Source organism: Nicotiana attenuata, chromosome 5, assembly GCF_001879085.1.
Source record: "Nicotiana attenuata strain UT chromosome 5, NIATTr2, whole genome shotgun sequence".
NCBI lineage: Eukaryota > Viridiplantae > Streptophyta > Magnoliopsida > Solanales > Solanaceae > Nicotiana > Nicotiana attenuata.
In genome coordinates, this window is record NC_031993.1 from 13,013,199 (window position 1) to 13,030,568 (window position 17,370).

The window sequence follows — 17,370 nt, forward strand, 5'->3', positions numbered from 1 at the left end:
GGCTTTTGACAGCCACAGAGATGGTGTCCCTCTCTATCCATCTAAGGGATGGAAGGGCAGAGGCCTTTGGTGTCCCCTCCAATCAAGAATTGGGTCCTCATAATAGCCAATACGCTTTTCTCTTGTGCCATTCTTCATTCAAAGTTCGATATTCTGGCATCTTTGGCTTAGAGGAACCACACCAATCCATCGCTAACTTGGTGGTTACACTACAGGTACCTGAAATGGCCTTGTGGTCAACTTCTATTCTGCATGTTAGGAGGTTCGTCTAGATCTCTTGCCGTGTCAAGCAACTCAATATCCGAGAGAAGTAGGCTTTTGACAGCCACAGAGATGGTGTCCCTCTCTATCCATCTAAGGGATGGAAGGGCAGAGGCCTTTGGTGTCCCCTCCAATCAAGAATTGGGTCCTCATAATAGCCAATACGCTTTTCTCTTGTGCCATTCTTCATTCAAAGTTCGATATTCTGGCATCTTTGGCTTAGAGGAACCACACCAATCCATCGCTAACTTGGTGGTTACACTACAGGTACCTGAAATGGCCTTGTGGTCAACTTCTATTCTGCATGTTAGGAGGTTCGTCTAGATCTCTTGCCGTGTCAAGCAACTCAATATCCGAGAGAAGTAGGCTTTTGACAGCCACAGAGATGGTGTCCCTCTCTATCCATCTAAGGGATGGAAGGGCAGAGGCCTTTGGTGTCCCCTCCAATCAAGAATTGGGTCCTCATAATAGCCAATACGCTTTTCTCTTGTGCCATTCTTCATTCAAAGTTCGATATTCTGGCATCTTTGGCTTAGAGGAACCACACCAATCCATCGCTAACTTGGTGGTTACACTACAGGTACCTGAAATGGCCTTGTGGTCAACTTCTATTCTGCATGTTAGGAGGTTCGTCTAGATCTCTTGCCATGTCAACCAACTCAATATCCGAGAGAAGTAGGCTTTTGACGGCCACAGAGATGGTGTCCCTCTCTATCCATCTAAGGGATGGAAGGGCAGAGGCCTTTGGTGTCCCCTCCAATCAAGAATTGGGTCCTCATAATAGCCAATACGCTTTTCTCTTGTGCCATTCTTCATTCAAAGTTCGATATTCTGGCATCTTTGGCTTAGAGGAACCACACCAATCCATCGCTAACTTGGTGGTTACACTACAGGTACCTGAAATGGCCTTGTGGTCAACTTCTATTCTGCATGTTAGGAGGTTCGTCTAGATCTCTTGCCGTGTCAAGCAACTCAATATCCGAGAGAAGTAGGCTTTTGACAGCCACAGAGATGGTGTCCCTCTCTATCCATCTAAGGGATGGAAGGGCAGAGGCCTTTGGTGTCCCCTCCAATCAAGAATTGGGTCCTCATAATAGCCAATACGCTTTTCTCTTGTGCCATTCTTCATTCAGAGTTCAATATTCTGGCATCTTTGGCTTAGAGGAACCACACCAATCCATTGCTAACTTGGTGGTTACACTACAGGTACATGTTCAGCTTCAAACAAAGAGCTAATTTTTGGAAATGTAAGCAAACAAGAATCAGTACAATGTCGAACTAGCAGCAAAGATACAACAATTACTACTATCCCTCAACCTCACACTAGTTGAGGTCGGCTATATGAATCCTCTTTACCATTCTACTCTATGTTGGCCCGTCTCTATTCCAATACTGAACCTTTGTCTTAGGGGTGCTCTTGATTTCAGACTTAGTCTCGCACCGACATATACGTTGAGCTAGCAACAACTAACTTAGTGAAGTAGCATATTTAACAGTTTCTCCACAATAGAGAAGACAGAATAAACAAATCCGAATCAAAACTTGAATCGACTGGTCGCAGCACTTGGAAGCACAGATCAGTATATTCACCCAACAACTAAAAACTTACCAACTGACATCCATTCAGGAGGTCTGATAGTACATTTCCCTCTCTTTTTCAGAGCAACTGCTAACCAGAGAGGCACCTGTGTTGCTATTTGTGGATGGAAAGGTCCAAAATCTCCCTGTCAATCAGTACATTTAAAACAAAATCAGAATAAATAACACAAACACTACGTGAACGAGTTTAGTTACTAAAGGAGGAGAACAATACAGATATAAGATGGAGAGGTTCCAATCTCATGTTTGGCACAATTTCAACCGTTTCATCTTCCGCTAGAAACTCCAACTGCATAATTGAGAAACAATAAAAGTTAAAAATTCACCGCTCCGACATATAGATTACGAACACGAAACAACACAAAAATCAAATGAAATTTCCTAAGTTAATTGCACTTAAACAGAGCCGGGTCTAGGTAAAGAACATAATTCAACATAAAATCAAATGAAAAATTCATGATATAATTTGCACGGAAGTGAAGTAAACGAACCTCGGCTGCTGAAAATGCGAAAGCGTTAGGATCAGATTGGCTACCCATTTGCTGTTTATCTTTGCTTGTAAGTAAAATTCGAGATTTGGGTACTGAAGCTGAGTTTCTAAGCCCTAGTTTACTAATGGCGGGAAATATCAAAAAGTGGTGAAACTAGGCCTCATTTTTTTTTTTTTGTAAGATTAACGTGTGAATCTGAATACACATATGAATATCAAGATGTGTATTAAGATTAAGATATACAATCTGAATACACATCTGAATATATTAAGATGTATATTAAGATCTGAATATTAAATAATTAAGACTGTTTGATTTTTAATATCTGAATGTATAAAATTTATCTTTATTTAAAAATTAATAAATATAAAATTCAAATGAAATACTAACTAATCCAGTTATCTATCAATAAAATATATAATTTTTTAAAATATGATAGTTGTTGGTGGTGATGGCTAACGGGTGAATGCCAACTAGAGGCGGTGGTTGGCGGTAGTTTTGGTTGATGATGGCGGTTCATGCTGGTAGCTAGTAGTGAATGGAGTAGTGGCGATTATGATTGAGGATGGTGGTGGTGGGTGGTAATAGTTAATAATGGCGGGTGGTTATAGTAGTTGTGATTGAGGAAGGTGGTGGGTGAGTGGTGGTAGGTTATAATGATGGGCAGTGCCAGTTGTGGTTGTTAATGGTGATGGGGTGGTCAGTTGTGGTAGTTGAGGTGGATGAGTGTTGATTGTGGGGGAGGATGATGGTGGTCAGAGTGGTGGGGATATTGGACGGTGATGGTCAATAATGGTGGCGGCTATGATTGAGGATGATGGTGGCGTGGTGGTGGTGGTCGTGGGTGGTGGTGGTGGTCGTGGGTGGTGGTGGTGGTGGTTGAGTATGCTGGTGGTGGTGGCATGGTGGTAGTTGATAATGGTAGGCACTGGGGGCAGTTAATAATGAATATGTGATAGCATCTTAATGAAATTAAGTCTCGATTGTAGATCTTAATCATACAGACCTATTCAGACCCATTAAGTGGTTATGAAGTAAAAAAACAAACACTTCATGATTAAGATCTGAATAATTAAGATTCAGATTTTAAAAACAAACGCAATTAATGTCTGAGATATGAATGATTAAGATTCAGACCTCCATTAAGTAAAAACAAATGATGCCTAAATTGACAAAATGGCGTGTTCTCACGTGATGTGCCGACAAACAAATTTGACTAGATGCAACAATTTAAATAAAATAAAACTTTAAGGTTAAAATATTTCAGAACTTGTAATCGTCAATATTCATAACATTTTATTGGGAGAAATTTAAAAGTAGCCAGATTTACAAGTGGTCGTTCAAAAATAGCCAAATTTCAAAAGTAATCGAAATTTAGCCACTTATCATGTAAAGATAAATCTGAGCGAAAACACTGTTCAAAACCCGGAAAATACGTCAGTATATTATACTGGAGTTCCAGCATAAGTATACTGGAACTCCAGCATATTATACTGGAGTTCCAGCATAAATACACTAGAACTCCAGCATAATATACTGGATTTCAAGCAAGTATACCGGTCCAGTATAATATGTTGGAAATTCATACACAAGTGCTCGAATCTCCAGTATATTATGCTGGAACTTTCCGTGTGTCGGAGTTCCAACATAATATGCTGGAAGTTCATACACAGGTTCATCGAACTCCAGTATATTATGCAGGACCGGTCTCTGTTGCAGCAAAATAGTAGCTATTTTTCATTGACTTTGTAAACGCTAGCTATTTTTGAATGACCAGTCCGAAAACTGGCTAGACTGTGCTATTTTTACCATTTTATTATTATAAGAAGTTATTATTCACACAAATTTATAGTCCAACATTGCATCTGCATAACCATATTTTTAGTGTTCACTCACATAACGGAATTTTTTTCCACAACAATATTTATGCATACGGTATACAATATTACACACTTATTATATATAATGTATCAATATTATATAAAAATATATAATAATATATACGAGGTGTTTATGAACACTTTTATATCATTATGCAAAATTATACAAAAGAAGTGTTTCGTCTCACAAAGCTTAATCCGAGATGGGTCAAAAATATTACCAAATATATCTCTAACTCTAGGACAAGCTTCACTCAAACAATTTCACTACATATAAATAATACCTATTCAATTTCCTTCAATAAAATTTGAGCGAATACTTTGATTAATTTGTTTATTCAGCTATGATGATTTAATCATTTTCACAATGGAAGAGAACATTATCAATCTTTTCTTTTTTTTCTGTATAAAGGCATGATCAATTATTTTCATAATAAGGAATTTCCATCATTTTCTGTAACAATATTATATCCCAATATACCATAGTTTTGAAGTTAAAGGTTTCTGTTTGACAACAATATTTTGACCATGTTGAACAACCGAGCTTCGTCAACCTTTTTTTTTTTGGGTTGGGTTTACTTACTTGGTATTCGATACTTGTATTTGAGTCCGATTATATTCGGATTCGCATCGCGTAAGATAATTGAAGAGGTTCCCTAACAATGTTTTTTTCATACCAATAACTCGAACTCGAAATCTCTAGTTAAAGGTGAAGGAATCCTATCTATCCCACTTCAATGCATGTTGATGAAGCTTCGTCAACTTTATCCTCTTAGTATTACTTTCTCTCCTCATTTACTATTACTATACTTGTTTCCCCATCTTCCCTGAAAATGCTTCCAAGATTCTAAGCTCCCGTAGGCATAGATTTTTTTTTTAAAAAAAGTTTTAAAATATTGTTTGTTCATGAAATTTGATAAATTTTTTAAAAATATTTCTTGTCAAGTTCCGAAAAAACTACTTTGGGTCAGTTTTTAGGTAAAAAATTATTTTCCACTCTTAAAGCTTCAAATTTTTGTAAAGTAAAAATGTAAAATGTATTATCAAATATAATTTCAGCTTTTAAAAATTATTTTTCAACACAATTTCAAATACTCTTTTTTTCAAATTTCAATCAAATCTATGTCAAAAAGCTAAAAGAAAGCTGCTCTTGAAATAGAAAAGAATCATCAACATCAATAAGTTTAGTAAACTTCCCTGCAAAACTAAACTGCAACTGATCTAGGATTACCAAACTGAAGCAATAGCCCCTTCGGGTAGTGCTTTCAAAATAAGCAATAGCCCCTTCGGGTAGTGCATCTCTTTTGGTTATAATATGGAGTCAGCTATATTTGGTAATTCTTTCTTATAATAACAATAATAACAACAACAATAGTAAATTTAGTATAATCCCATAAGTGGAAGTCCGGAGAGGATAGTGTGTATACAGGCCTCACCCCTACCTTGGAGGTAGAGATGTAGTTTCGAAAGACCCTCGACTCAAGAAAAGATGAAAAGAAAGCAATAGCAACAAGCAGTAACAACAACAAGATGTTAAGAAACAAATGTAATGAACAACATGTAGTAATAGAGATTTACCAATAATAGAATACAAGGATAACTACTAATCCTATTGGAACGGGGAAGACACACATACGACTACCTACTAAGCTTCTACTCTAATTCTTGACCTACATACCTTCCTATCAAGGGTCACGTCCTCAGTGAGTTGGAGCAACACTAAATCTTGCCTAATCACCTATCCTCATTACTTCTTTGGCCTACCTCTACCTCTTTTCAGACCCACCGAGGCCAACCCCTCGCACCTTCTCACTGGGGCAACTGTGCTTCTCCTCTTCACATGCCCAAACTATCTTATCCTCGCTTCCCGCATCTTGTTTTCAACCGAGGCTACTTCAACACTGTCCTGAATATCTTTATTTATAATCTTATCAATTCTGGTATACCTACACATCCATCTCAACCAGCGGAGGCTTAAGCACGTGCAGGGCCTAAAGCTAAAGTTTAATTTGAAACCTATTATTTTTTAAAAGTTATAAGATATGTTTTTATTTAAAGTCCATTCTTCTAATTTTTGAGATACAAAGTTGTTATAATCTTTTTTATAATATCGATTTTATCTAATTATTCCTTTTCAAATGATAATATAGCGAACTCATTTAATCTTTCTTGAGATATTATTGATCTTAGATAAGATTTTAGAGAGCAGTATAAGTATATTACTATTAAAAGTATTGTTGAACGCTTGAACTAATTAAATCTTGAAGAAAGAAGGTGAGTAAGAATGAAAGAAAGAAATATTTTGGGGTTTCTGAAATATGAAGAGGTTGGGAAAAGAAAGATTGATTTGGACAAATTAAGAAGGAAGAGTAAAATTTTGATACGTAATCTAATGAAAAAAAAGTAAAAAATTGAAACGTTGGAAAAATTATTCATCTTTCCATTTTTAAGTAAGTCAAATTATTACTTTATTTATATATCTAAAGAGCTTTTTTATATTAAAAAATTTACTTTTGTATTAAAAGTACTAAATATTATTTTTTAAATACCTATAAATCAATTATTTTTTTAAAATGGGGCCCCCCAAATTTCGGGGCCTAAGTCACAAGCCTTACTATTCATAACTTTAGAGCCGGTCTTGATCTCAACATCCTCATTTCTACTACTTTCATCTTCTGAATTCGAGAATTCTGGACTGGCCAACACTCTGCTCCATACAACATGGTTGGTCTAAAACCACTCTATAAACTTTCTTATAACAAGATGTAGTTAATTATAAAATGAACATTTAAATTGAACATTCAAATATGGGAAATTATCTTTTCTACGACAAATTAAAAGGTAAAAGGAACATTCAAATATGAAAAATCATTTACACTCCCCAACTTTGCTTTATAAATCAAACTCCCTTCTCTACTTTAAATACTTATCATTCTTCCCCCTTTATCCTACACAATACCTTTTTGCCCTCGTCACTTTCAGTTCCCTCATATATGTAATACACTTTTTTTATATGCTATTTTTAGCTTACCATAATTAAATAATGTTATACTTTGTTACAAAAATGGTAATATAAATTTATTAAAATTATAAATAGATAGTGATTTTATAATTTTGTCATAAAATTTACATACTTTTATGATTTTTATTTTATTATAATGCGTATTAAGTATATGTTTAGTTACATCTTTTAGTGATAAATAGATCATCTTTTAGGAGTTTGTTATAACGTCTGCATTTATTTTAATAATTATCAAACTTTATGTACCTGCACAGAGTATATTTTTATAAGATTCTCATTAATTTTTATTCTCGATTGTGTAAGTAAATTTTTAAAATTTAATTGCTATTAATAAAATTGTTGATAAGAGCAAATTATTTTATTTTAATTTTTATTCTACTCATCCTTTTTTTATTCATCGTTATTAGATTATATGTTTGATTACTATTTTTTATTTTAAAATGAAATTTAGTTTAATATAGGTAAGTTTATAGTATAGATATATATGTCACGACCCTAATTTTTATCCGTAATATGTCGTGATGGCACCTACACTTACCGAATTAATGAAAAACTCAACCAAAAACTGTTAAATATGAAATAGAAATCTCTATACAAAACATACAATCCCAAAACCGGTAGTACAAGTCATAAGCTCTACTGAGTTTACTAGAAAGTCTTTTAAGTACAATTGTTTCGGAATAGAAATAAACAATACAAGTACAATATCAGAAGGTGACTCCGAGGCCTGAGAACGCAATGATAGGTTTACCTTGAGTCTCCATAGCAAAGCCCGAACAACTAGCTAGTGATCAACCAACTCCGAAATACCTGGATTTGCACAAAAATGTGCAGAAGCGTAGCATGAGTACACCACAGCGGTACCCAGTAAATATCAAGACTAACCTCGGTGGAGTAGTGACGAGGGACAGTCAAGACACCTACTAGACTAAATGTCACGACCCAAGTTCTCCCTCCGTGAACTGTCGTGACGGCACCTAGTCTCTACGACTAGGTAAGCCTATCAATTTGTGGAAAAGGGAAATAAAGATATGAAACTAGCAAAATTACGAGTAACATAATTAAGAAGTTTAGAATGCCGCTCGGCATATACAATATCACTATCTCAAACTGAACAAAACACTCCCAAAATCAGGAATCTCATGAACCACAAGCTAAACAAAATACATAGTGTTCTAACTCGAGAAGTCTAGACAAAAGGGAAATACAAGAAGTCTATAGCTAAAGGGAGAATAGAGAGGGACTTCTAGGTCTGCGAACCCGACAGATATCCCTCGAAGTCTCTGAATCGCCTCGCCTCACGGGTTGTATGGCTGAGCAGAAGAACCTGGATCTGCACACGGAAAACATGTGCAGGAAAGGGCATGAGTACACCACAGCGGTACCCAATAAGTGCCAAGCCTAACCTCGGTCGAGTAGTGACGAGGAAGGTCAGGGCCCTACTGGTTATATAAATATATAATAAGGTAAAAAAGTATAGAACGTGACAGTATAATTAAAGATGCTTGCAGTCAAATCAAGGTGAAATCTCTGAAAGGAAATAACTCACTAAGCAGTGATAACAACAGGGGATCTCCCAGGATAACGTCCCGTAGTCCCAAACATAAATGTGCCGAGGATCTCCCGGGATACCGTCCCGTAGTCCAGAAGTAAATAACCAGTACAGGGGGATCTCCCGGGATACCTTCCCGTAGTCCCCAATATAAATGTGCAGGGGGGATCTCCCGAAATACTGATCCGTAGTCCAAAATAAACAAGCAAGGGGATCTCCCGGGATAATGTCCTGCAGTCCCAAAATAAACATAGAGCAGTTCCAAGAAAGAAATCTACAGTTCTATCCAAGTTCGTATCACGAAAACAGGAAAAATTCTACTCTAAACATGCTACACAAAATCCAAGTAAGCAGTTAAAACAGATAAGACATTTAAACCACATGAGTATGCTTTCCCAAGCCTAACAGGAAACTTCAACTACAAGTATTGCTCAATTAAAGAAAAACACAGATATTTACTGAATGAAAACGGGTTTTTTTCCAACAATTAGCACGTGTACGCACTCGTCACCTCACGTACACGGCATTCATATAACAACAGTACCAAAATCCTATAGGGAGTTCCCCCACGCAAGGTAAGGCAAGCCATTTACCTCGAACTAAGCTAATCAATCCGAAATCACATCCTTGCCACGAGTGTCCAACTCCGAGTGGCCCAAATCTAATCAAAACAATTTCATAATGTAAATATAACTACAAACAACGAGTTTAGCTAAAGGAATCAAAGCTAAGGCAAGAAAATAGAAAAAGGCCCAAAAATCCTCCCCGGGCCCACGTCTCAGAATCCGGTAAAAATTATAAATTAAGAACACCCATTCACTCACGAGTTCACTCGTACAAAAATCATCCCAATCCGACGTCAAATTCTCACTAAAACTCACATTTTACATTGGGAAACTTTTTCCCCCATTTCCAAACTTTTACCCTCAATTTCCTTAATTAGATGATTAAACTAACAATAGATTAATGTATTAGAACCGAATTAGAGTTAGAATTAATTACCCAATAGTTCTCCTTCAAAATCTCTCAAGAAATCGCCTTCCACCGAGCTCAAAATCGTTTTTAGAAGTTATGAGTTCAAACCCTCGATTTTCTCTTTTTTCTGCCCAGCGATTTCCGCTTCTGCGAGGGGTCTACCGCACCTGCAGTCCCGCTCCTACGGCTCCTACTCCGCACCAGCGGAATTACATTAAACGGCCAGATTTCGCACCTGCGCCCCTTTACTCGCAGATGCGGTTCCGCTTCTGCGATCCTTCAGCCGTATCTGCAGCCATTGATCTCCGAGCCTCAGACCGATTCTGCGATCACTAACCCACTTCTGCGGCGCCGCACCTGCGGTCCAAGCTTCGCAAGTGCGAAACCAACAGGTTCAGCAATTCAGAAAATTGTCTAAGTCCAATTCAACTTTAGTTAAGCATCCGAAACTCACCCGGGGCCTCCGGGACCTCAACCAAACATGCCAACCAATCCTAAAACATCATACGAACTTAGTCCAACCCTCAAATCACATCAAATAATGCTAAAACCACGAATCACCCTCCAATCCAAGCTAAATAAACTTGAAATCTCAAGAATTCTACAACCGATGCCAAAATCAACCAAACTAAGTCCAATTGACCCCAAATTTTGCACACAAGCCATATTCAACACTACGGAACTATTCCAACTTTCGGAATCGAATTCCGACCCCGATATCAAAATTTCACTATCGATCCGGAAACTTTAAAAATTCAACTTTCGGCATTTCAAGCCTAAATAAGCCACAGACCTCTAAAACACAATCAGAACACGCCCCTAAGCCCGAAATCACCCAACAGAGTTAACGGAATCGACGGAATTCCATTCCGAGGCCGTCTTCACACTGTTCCGACTACGGTCCAAATTCTAAAGCTTAAGCTCTCATTTAGGGACTAAGTGTCCCAAAACACTCTGAAACTCAAAACAAATCTTCCCGCCAAACCACAATAGCAGAAATAAACACGGGGAAAGTAGTTAATACGGGATCGGGGCGTAAATTCTCAAAACGACCGGCCGGGTCGTTACATCCTCCCCCTTTTAAAACATTTGTTCGTCCTCGAACGAGCATAGAGACATACCTGAAGTGGTGAAAAGATGGGGTAACGGCTGCGCATATCCTGCTCGGTCTCCCAAGTCGCCTCCTCGACCGGTTGACCCCGCCACTGAACCTTTACTAATGCAATACTCTTTGACATCAGCTTTCGAACCTGCCTGTCCAATATAGCCACTGGCTTCTCAACATAAGATAGATCCTTGTCCATCCGGACTGAACTGAAATCCAATACGTGCGACAGATCACCGCTATACATTTGGAGCATCGAAACATGAAATAGCGGATGAACTCCTGCCAAGCTGGGAGGTAAGGCAAGCTCATAAGCAACATCTCCAACACGTCGCAATACCTCAAAGGGACCAATAAACCTCGGACTCAATTTCCCCTTCTTCCCAAATCTCATAATGCCATTCATAGGAGAAACCCAAAGCAAGACCCGCTTTCCAACCATAAATAAATATCGCGAACCTTCCGGTCTGCATAACTCTTCTGTCTGGACTAGGCTGTGCGGAGTCTATCTTGAATCACCTTAACCTTCTCCAAAGCGTCCTGAACCAAGTCTGTGCCCAATAATCTAGCCTCGCCCGGCTCAAACCAACCCACCGGGGATCTACACCGCCTACCATACAGAGCCTCATATGGTGCCATCTGAATGCTGGACTGATAACTGTTGTTGTAGGCAAACTCCGCTAGTGGCAAGAACTGATCCCAAGAACCTCCAAACTCCATCACATACGCACGGAGCATATCCTCAAGAATCTGAATAGTGCGCTCGGGCTGTCCGTCCGTCTGGGGGTGAAATGTTGTGCTCAACTCCACCCGAGTACCTAACTCATGCTGTACGGCCCTCCAGAACCGTGATGTGAACTGAGCACCTCTATTTGAAATGATGGAAACTGGAATACCATGCAGACGAACAATCTCTCGGATATAAATCTCAGCCAACCGCTTTGAAGAATAGGTAGTACACACAGGAATGAAGTGTGCGGACTTGGTCAGCCGATCCGCAATCACCCATACGACATCGAACTTCCTCAAGGTCCGCTGGAAGTCCAACTATAAAAGTCCATGGTGCTCCGCTCCCACTTCCACTCTGGAATCTCTATCTGTTGAAGCAAGCCACCCGGTCTCTGGTGCTCATACATTACCGAGGCACCGAGCTACAAACCCAACTATATCCTTCTTCATCCTCCTCCACTAATAGTGCTGACTCAAATCCTGGTACATCTTCGCGGCACCCGGATGGATGGAATACTGCGAACTGTGGGCCTCCTCTAGAATCAAATCCCGAAGCCCATCAACATTTGGTACACACACCAACACTGCATCCTCAATACCCCGTCATCACCAACGGTCACATCTCTTGAATCACCATGCAGAACCTTGTCCTTGAGGGCGAGCAACTGAGGGTCATCATACTGGCGCTCTCTGATACGATCAAACCAGGAAGACCGAGAAACCACACAAGCAAGGACCCGACTGGGCTCCAAAAGATCCAATCTCACAAGCTGGCTGGCTAAGGCCTGAACATCCATCGCCATGGGCCTCTCCGCTACAGGTAGATAAGCCAAACTCCCCAAACTCTCCGCCCAGCGACTCAAAGCATCGGCCAACATATTGGCCTTGCCCGGGTGATACAAGATAGTGATATCATAGTACTTCAGCAGCTCTAACCACCTCCTCTAGCGCAAATTAAGGTCCTTCTGCTTGAACATATGCTGCAAACTCCGATGATCAGTATATATCTCACAAGGAACACCGTACAAATAATGACGCCAGATCTTCAAGGCGTGAAAAATAGCAGCTAACTCGAGATGATGGACAGGATAATTCTTCTCATGCACCTTCAACTGTCTGGACGCGTAGGAAGTTACCCTACCGTCCTGCATCAATACCGCTCCAAGGATAATCCTCGAGGCATCACAATAGACAGTATAAGACCCCAAACCTGTAGGCAATATTAGTACTGGGGCTGTAGTCAAAGCTGTCTTGAGCTTCTAAAAGCTCTCCTCACACTCCCCCGTCCACCTAAACGGAGCACCCTTCTGGGTCAGCCTGGTCATAGGTGTTGCAATAGACGAAAATCCCTCAATGAACCGACGGTAATAACCCGCTAAGCCAAGAAAACTACGAATCTCTGTAGCTGAAGATGGTCTGGGCCAACTCTGCATTGCTTCCACCTTCTTCGGATCCACCTTGATCCCCTCACTCGATACTACGTGACCCAAGAATGCCACAGATTCCAACCAGAACTCACATTTCGAGAACTTCGCATATAACTTCTTTTCTCTCAAAGTCTGAAGCACTGTCCTCTGGTGCTGCTCATGATCTTCCCAACTCCGGGAGTATACCAGAATGTCATTAATAAAGACAATGACGAACGAGTCAAGATATGGTCGGAATACACTATGCATCAAATGCATAAATGTTGCGGGGGCATTGGTCATCCCAAATGACATAACAAGAAACTCGTAATGACCATACCAAGTCCTGAAAGCAGTCTTCGGGATATCTGGCTCCCAAATCTTCAACTGATGATAGCCTGAACGCAAGTCAATCTTAGAAAACATTCGAGCACCTTGTAACTGATCAAACAGGTCATCCATACGAGGCAAAGGATACCGATTCTTCACTGTAACTTTGTTCAACTGGCGATAATCAATGCACATACACATAGAACCATCCTTCTTCTTTACAAACAAGACAGGAGCACCCCACGGTGATACACTGGGCCGAATAAAACCCTTATCAAGCAATTCCTGTAACTGCTCCTTCAACTTAGGAGGAGCCATGTGGTAAGGAGGAATTGAAATGGGATGAGTGCCCGGCAACAGATCAATGCCAAAATCAATATCTCCGTCGGGCGGCCTGCCCAGAAGATCAGCTGGAAACACATCAGAGAAATCCCGTACTACTAGGACTGAATCAACTGTAGGGGTATCAATACTGACATCTCTCACATAAACTAGATACGCGTCACACCCCTTCTCAACCATTCCTCGAGCTTTAACAAATGAAATGACTCTAGTGGAAGTGTGATCTAAGGTACCCCTCCACTCTACTCGCGGTACACCTGGCATAGCCAGCGTCACCGTTTTGGCGTGACAATCAAGAATAGCATAATAGGGCGACAACCAATCCATGCCCAAGATAACATCAAAATCTACCATGTTGAGCAATAACAAATCGGCTCTGGTCTCAAAGGTTCACTACTGAAAATAGGGCCTATGGCAACACTTTTTTCTGCAATGGTTGTGCAACTGTTACTATTGACCGTGTATTGCAACGGTTGTAACTGTTGCATAAGGTTCTAGGTGCTATCACCACACTTTAGCAATGAAGTCGTTGCATTAGTGTCACAACCGTTGCCGTAGAGTGACTTTTTGCAACGACTTTCGTAACTGTTGCAATAAAGAGATCCGTGGCAACGATTAAGTTACTTATTCTTTTATTGGAACAGGTTATTAGTTCAGTAAATACCTCCCCCCCCCCCCCCCCCTTTTCGCTGAACCTACTACAACCTTTACTTTCACCGAGACACTACAATTTATTTCTCACTGCCACAACCTCTCCCTCTTCTCCGCCATAGTTCCACCACTGCATAGCCCCAAAAACTCTCCTCCATAAAGCCGCCCTCCTTGCAATCGTAACACTAGTTTCCTCGACCAACCCCACCACTTGAGAACCGTCTGCCACCATAAAAACCAATAGCGTTGGCCGCCCAACTTCAATAATTTCAGCACACTTATTGTCAGACTCATGCAATCTATCCTAAAGCCATCAATTCATCCCGCGAAATCGTCGTCGGTAGATCTATTTGAGGTTTCTTTGCTAGAAATCGGTGGCTGAGGGAGAACAAGAGGAAGTTATAAATTTTTAGGGTTTCTTCTTTAATCATCCTTTTTAGCTTATTAATTTCTTGTTGAGTCCATTATTTTCTTTCAATTGAAGCTTTGAATCTAAATTGGGGATCTCTTGGGGTTTCTTATATTATAATTCCTTCCCTTGCTCTTGATTTTTTAAAGAAAATAGAATATTTCTATCTAATTTTCGTTTATATCCTTATAGTTGTTTGTAAGAGGATGCACTGATTATGTTTTTTGTGTTGTTCATAGTTATAATTTTGGCCCAATTACAAGTCCCAGCTCAGGTTTTGCTTTGCCTCTCACCTTTGGTGGTTACTAGGGCTGCTATATCTATGCTTGAGCAGGTACAATTTGGTCTGCACTCTAAAAATAGTTTGAACTTTGATACTACGAAAACAACTAATTATCTTTTGGTAGTGGCCATCTTCTATTTTATAATATTCATCTGAGGACTTTGTGTGTCTATAAATGTGTTACTTTGATGTAATAGTTGTTGAAACATTTTTTTTCTTTAGTTCCTCCATTTCGCTTAAGCATTAAAATTTAAAGTTTTTCTTTTTAAATATCATGTATTAGCTTGAGTGTGTGTGTGTGTGTGTGTGTATACACTTGAAGATTGTATACCTTGTAATGCTTAGTGAATAATAATCAAACTGTAATCATATTTTTGACTCTTTCCTTCAATATATTTCTAATATTGATTACGTGGTGTCAATCTGTTGTTACTAGAAAAGTTCGAGAAACGAAACTTTAAATTAAAAAACATATCTAATACTTTTGTTCGTTGTAATACTTTGGTATTGTTCAATATTCAATACTTCTTTATTTTCATTTGTTTGTACTTTTGTATTGTCTATGCTTCAAGGTTTAGACCTATCGTGAGAGGTGTTTTAATGACATGTTACTTGATAAAGAACTAATATCAATGCTAGTATCTTGTAGCAATCTAAACGGATGAAAGTAAGTTATTGCAACTGGTTGACCAGTTTAGCCATGGTTTCGATCTTAATAGCAACCTATTAGATCTGTGAGTGCATTTGTGGATGCAGGGAAGTGAAATAGTTGTCGAAAAGGTTCCCTTTCTCCAAATCTTTTCTTAACTAAGTTAGATATAAGGTTGAATAGCTTTCACCGTGATGTAATTTACTTATAATATTTTTATTTGCCTGTAACTCCGCTGGCTGCCAGTAGCAATTGCTAATTCAATTGTTATATTTTCATTTTGTTAGGTTTGCACTTGGCTTTATCTCCGACTATGGCCTTCTTGAAGGTATACCCATTTTCTTAATCTTCTTGCCCTTTTATTCCTTTACATTTCTTTTTCCATTTATGCGAGCTTAAAATTAAGAATCATTGTTGAATGTGACTGTTAAGCCTTCAAATCATCTATGAAAGTGATAAAATTAGCTAAATTATTATCTTGCTTTGACATCTTGATGTGTTTGGTCATATTGCTACGTTCCTTGTACTATCACAAGTTTTCTTCCAATCTAAAATAATACAAAGTTCATCTCTGTTTGGACTTTGCCTAAATTCCTTGAGATTCTTCTTTATCATAGTTGGTACTTGCGATGAGGACGTACGATGTAGTTAACACACTCTTGAATCATAATGTTTTTGCATAATCCTTTATTCTTGTTGTGTTGAATCTGACAGTTCTTTTTGCAATTTTTTTCTTGATGTCACAACTATAGTTTTTTAGTTTCTAATTTTATCTTTACCTTTTTTTTGACTGGGCATTGAAACTATGTCAAAATTTCAATTTGGATTGTTAGTTAGTAGTATGTACTTCAACATTTAGACGATTATGCTTCCAAGTGAATAATAAATTATATTGAGAAATTGAGCTTCTTGTTAGTACTTTTTCAGGTGAAACACTTTGAACTTTGAACTTAGCTCCATTTATCAATATAGCAATTTAAATATTTCTGGGTTGGACTGGTCAATTGGATGATGGACCATAGGTTAGAAAAAGCTGTCAAATTATGTGGCCTTCTGTGCGTGTAGAAATTCACCATCATCTTGTTGTAGCAAATCATCCTATGGTATATGACTTATGCTTTGGTAATTTTATACCTCTTCCATCATTTCAAGTAACAATTAGAGAAGAAAACTTGAGCACAATTTGCATAATGAATTCTTTTGCTGCATAAAAAATAATGCTTGGTTTACTTAAACTGTTCCCTATTCCACAATAGCAATGCTTATCTAGGACCTCATTATTTTATATCTTAGCTTTCAGCTTACTTTATTTTTTGACTTTTTTTAATTAATTCTATGTAATTCCAAATCTGACAAAGATTGATTTTTTTAATGGTTTTATAGGTGAAGCAAATGAACAAGGATAGGTGAAAGATATGAAGATCTTATTCAAGAGTATTGGTTGATTGTTGTTAGACTTTTAGATGTTCTAGAATCTTTTATTTTAGAAACATTCGCCAACTTATGTATTAACTCTTGAATTCCCAAACGGTATTGTATATTTAGCTTTTATATATAGATAATGCTAGTTGGATATTTTAGATATAATTTTATATATTCATGAGCAGTTTCCTTTGGAGATTTATATAAATTTTAATGTATTACATAATTTATTATATAGGTAAATAATTGTGGTATAAAACCACC

At 38.4% G+C, this 17,370-nt stretch overlaps 1 protein-coding gene and 1 long non-coding RNA gene across 2 annotated transcripts in view; one reads left to right on the forward strand and one right to left on the reverse strand.

The window, feature by feature from the left end:
• The window catches only part of LOC109225325 (DNA replication complex GINS protein PSF2), a 9,624-nt gene extending 7,110 nt beyond the window's left edge, over positions 1-2,514 (reverse strand). The window contains exons 1-3 of the mRNA XM_019389947.1: positions 2,352-2,514; positions 2,075-2,149; positions 1,871-1,985 (exon numbers count right to left, since the gene is read on the reverse strand). Of these exons, the coding sequence (XP_019245492.1) occupies positions 1,871-1,985; positions 2,075-2,149; positions 2,352-2,399 (238 nt within the window). The 5' untranslated portion in view covers positions 2,400-2,514. The remainder of the gene's footprint in view (positions 1-1,870; positions 1,986-2,074; positions 2,150-2,351) is intronic.
• On the forward strand, positions 14,386-17,278 carry LOC109225326. The gene is made up of 4 exons (XR_002067895.1): positions 14,386-14,757; positions 14,992-15,086; positions 15,972-16,012; positions 17,068-17,278. It is a non-coding gene; the product is annotated as an uncharacterized LOC109225326 (long non-coding RNA).